General features: G+C 17.8%; 2 protein-coding genes across 3 annotated transcripts in view; both read right to left on the bottom strand.

Annotated features, from left to right (window-relative positions):
- Positions 1 to 406, bottom strand: part of PRSY57_1329000 (thioredoxin, putative) — a gene marked incomplete at both ends in the record, with an annotated part of 2,011 nt that extends 1,605 nt beyond the window's left edge. For both annotated transcript variants that reach the window (XM_012909225.2, XM_020115181.1), the window contains 2 exons: positions 88 to 174; positions 290 to 406. In XM_012909225.2, coding sequence (XP_012764679.1) covers positions 88 to 174; positions 290 to 406 — 204 coding nt within the window. The remainder of the gene's footprint in view (positions 1 to 87; positions 175 to 289) is intronic.
- A 777-nt stretch (positions 407 to 1,183) lies between these two features.
- Positions 1,184 to 3,334, bottom strand: PRSY57_1328900 (hypothetical protein; the record flags this gene model as incomplete). The annotated part of the gene is made up of 1 exon (XM_012909224.2): positions 1,184 to 3,334. The coding sequence occupies one exon, from the start codon at positions 3,332 to 3,334 to the stop codon at positions 1,184 to 1,186; it is 2,151 nt and encodes a 716-aa protein (XP_012764678.2).
- Between the last annotated feature and the right edge of the window lie 375 nt (positions 3,335 to 3,709).

Here is a 3,709-nt window from a genome sequence, read left to right as displayed (position 1 = left end):
TTTTTTTTTGATATTTATAAATATATACATGTTAATTATCTTTAAAAAAAAGTATATATTTTTATTTTTTTAATGTTTTGTTCTTACCAATTCGTGATCAACATCACTTTCACAGTTATCAGGAGACAATCTGTTATCATAGGATTTAAGAATTTTTCTGCATGACCCATGTGTCTGTATTAATGAAGAAAAGAAATAACAATATATAAGAACAATATAAAAAATTATAATAACATTGTACATATAATATATATATATATAAATATATGTGTGTGCTTCAAAGTATTACCTTTTCGTTTAGTGCTGTAACTTTATCTATATTTATATATTTTAATAAAAACTCTCCACCCTTTAAAACTTCATCAGAGTTTTTACAGCCACAACCTTCATGATGTGATACTGGCATTTTTTTATTTATATTTATTGTAACAAATATATATATATATGTAATAATTAATTATTCATTAATAAAACGTAATATAAATACGATAGCGTTTTTCAATTTTTTTCATATCTTATATTATTATACCGTTCAATTAATCATGAGAACATACATACATATATATATAAATATATATATATAATATATATTGTCAATATTTCTATTTATTTATATATAACAATTTAAAAAAAAAAAAAAAAAAAAAAAGTTATAAAATATAAAAACATCAAATTTTATAAACACCTAAATAAAATTATTATTATATGTTGCTATTTTTTTTTATGACATAAAAAATATAAAATAAACATATTAAATATGTATTATTCTTAATTATTTCAATATTATAAAAACAAAGAACATAACATATATATGTATAATATATATATAATAAGTAACAATCAAATATTATAAAATATAGTATACTAAAAAAAAAAAAAAGATAACAGTAAATAAATATATGAATATTATAAAATGTATTTTTTGTTCATTCTTAGAAATATTATTCATATTTATATTTATATACATGTAACAATTATTATAAAATACAAAATGTATATATTTTATATATATATATATATATATATTTGTACAAATACACAAAAAAAAAAAAAAAAAAAAAAAAAAAAAAAAAAAAAATTAAATTAATTTAAATTAAATTAAATAAAATAAAATAAAATAAAAAATATAATTATAACAAAATAAATAAAAAATAGGACGAATAGATATATTTTTTTCTTTTCTTTAAATAATAAAAGGTATTTTCTTTTTATTTTGTTTAATGAAATTTAAAACAATTTGATCTTCATAAGATCGGGACCATGCATATTGATGTTTTCTTTCATTTATGAAGGTTTCTTTTTTTGGGTGTTGAGAATAATTATTTTTTTGAATTGACATGTTTTTTAATTTATCTGTATTTTTATTTACCATATAAGCTATGTATAAATCGAAAGGATGAAGTTTGTTCATTTTTTTTAAAGAGGTAATCATTAAATTATAACAAGAGTAGATATCCTGATGGTTATAAAAATTATAAAGATTATGATTATAATTATGATTACTACAGCTATCGCTAACACAAATATTATCATTATTATTATTATTATTATTATTATTGATGTTGTTTTTGATTATGATGTTGCTGTAATTTTTTTTTTCTCGTTCAATCGTCTCATCACTTAAATGTGCACTTGCATATATATTAAATAGGGAAGCCTTACAACAATCCGATAAAACATATTTATGAAATTTTGCTAAATGAAAAAATATACGAGCCCTCCATATAAAAAATTGAGATAAAAATTTATACTTACGATTATTTAAACAAAATTGTATACATTCATTTAAAATACTTAAAGTATTTTTTACATTAACATATGGATGTACAAAATAATCATTCATTTTACACACTTCTTTATTTATATCTTTCTCATTTATTAAAAAAGATATAAATCTTTTCTCATAATACTCAATATTATTTATATCCATTAAATTAAAAATATTTTCTATATTCTTTCCATTCATATATTTTTTATCTTTTACATTTTTCGTTAATTGTGTTGTTATCTCTTCATTTTCTAATTTTATATTATTCCTGAACAGTTCATGCAACATTTGTTCTATTTCTTTGTGATTTAATTCAACCATATTGTATATATCCTTTTCATGATTACGATCACTTAAAATATCATCATAATTAAACATATAATTATTTTTATTATCTGTATCTTCTTGGTATAATAAATATTCATTCATATGATTATTATGAAATTCCTTTTGTTGCTTTGAATGTTCAATTTTATTTTTATTTTTTTTAACTTTATCAATACAATTTAACATAAGAAGGCAGTGTGCTTTTATAAGGTACATATTTGTAGTTAGAAAAAGATAATTTCCTTTTATATAATTATATATTTTATTTAATCTTAATATATTTAATGTGAGGTTTGTATAATATATAACCTTTTGTACAGAGACCAATTTATAATTATTCGAATATAAAAATTGTAAATTCTCTAACATTAAGATAAGTAACAATTTGTCATTAATAAATGGAATAATTCCCCATCTATTTATTATGCTTTTTATTAAATTTATTTTGTAATAATCTTTTAAACATTTTCCTCTACACTTATTATTATATAATGAAAAAAGAATATATCTTAGGGTATTTTTATTTATACATATGTTATTATATGTATCCAAATGTTTTTTTGTACCCACATTTTTTTGTGTACCCACATTTTTTTGTGTATCCACATTTTTTTGTGTATCCATATTTTTTTTTTTATCCACATTTGTTTTTTTATCCACATTTGTTTTTTTATCCACATTTTTTTTTTTATCCACATTTGTTTTTTTATGCACATTTTTTTTTTTATGCACATTTTTTTTTGTATATAATTTTTTTTTTTTATTATTTTGGCTAGCTATATTTGTCCTATAAAAACCTTTTTTCCATATTTTCATAAGTATAATATGTAATAAATATGAATAGAATAAGCTATTCTTTACATCCATCTTTATGTTATAATAATATATTAAATTAAATAAAGTCATTATATTTAACGGATTATAAAATAACGATTTTTTAACACAATTCATAAAATTTTCATTCCATTTCTCATTCAAAAAGTTACATGACTTGTTCAGGTTCGTCAATAAAACAGAGCTAGCTTTTTGGTATAAAATTGATTTTACATATTTATTTTTACATAATTTTTCCAAATCTAAAAAAGAATGGTGTGTGGATATTTTATCATTTTGATTAAATGAGTATTTATTTATATTTCCATAACCTAATAATAACAAGTTCTTTTTTATAACTTTTCTTCTACCAACATTATTAATATTCTTAACAAAATGTAGAAGGGTTTTTTCCTTTTCATTCATGTTATGAACATAAAAATATTATATATATATATATATATATATATATAACAATTCAAAAGAATAAATAAAACAAAATATAAAACATAGTGGGCAAATGATTATCTTTTGGTATAGAAAAATAAAAATATATATAAAAAAAAAAAAAACTATCACATATATAATATATATATATGTAATATATTATTTTTTTATTATGCAATTTTTTTTTTTTTAGATGTTTATACAAATATTCAGATAGAAAATTTAATTATTAAAATCATTATATATAGCACCTTACACAAAAATATATTTATATATATATATATATATATATATATATATATATATATATTTATTTATTTATATAATATTTATATTTTTCCCTTTTGCGTAATG

Source organism: Plasmodium reichenowi, chromosome 13, assembly GCF_001601855.1.
Source record: "Plasmodium reichenowi strain SY57 chromosome 13, whole genome shotgun sequence".
In the NCBI taxonomy this organism is placed as follows: Eukaryota; Apicomplexa; class Aconoidasida; order Haemosporida; family Plasmodiidae; genus Plasmodium; species Plasmodium reichenowi.
This window is presented reverse-complemented; position numbering and strand designations above follow the sequence as displayed.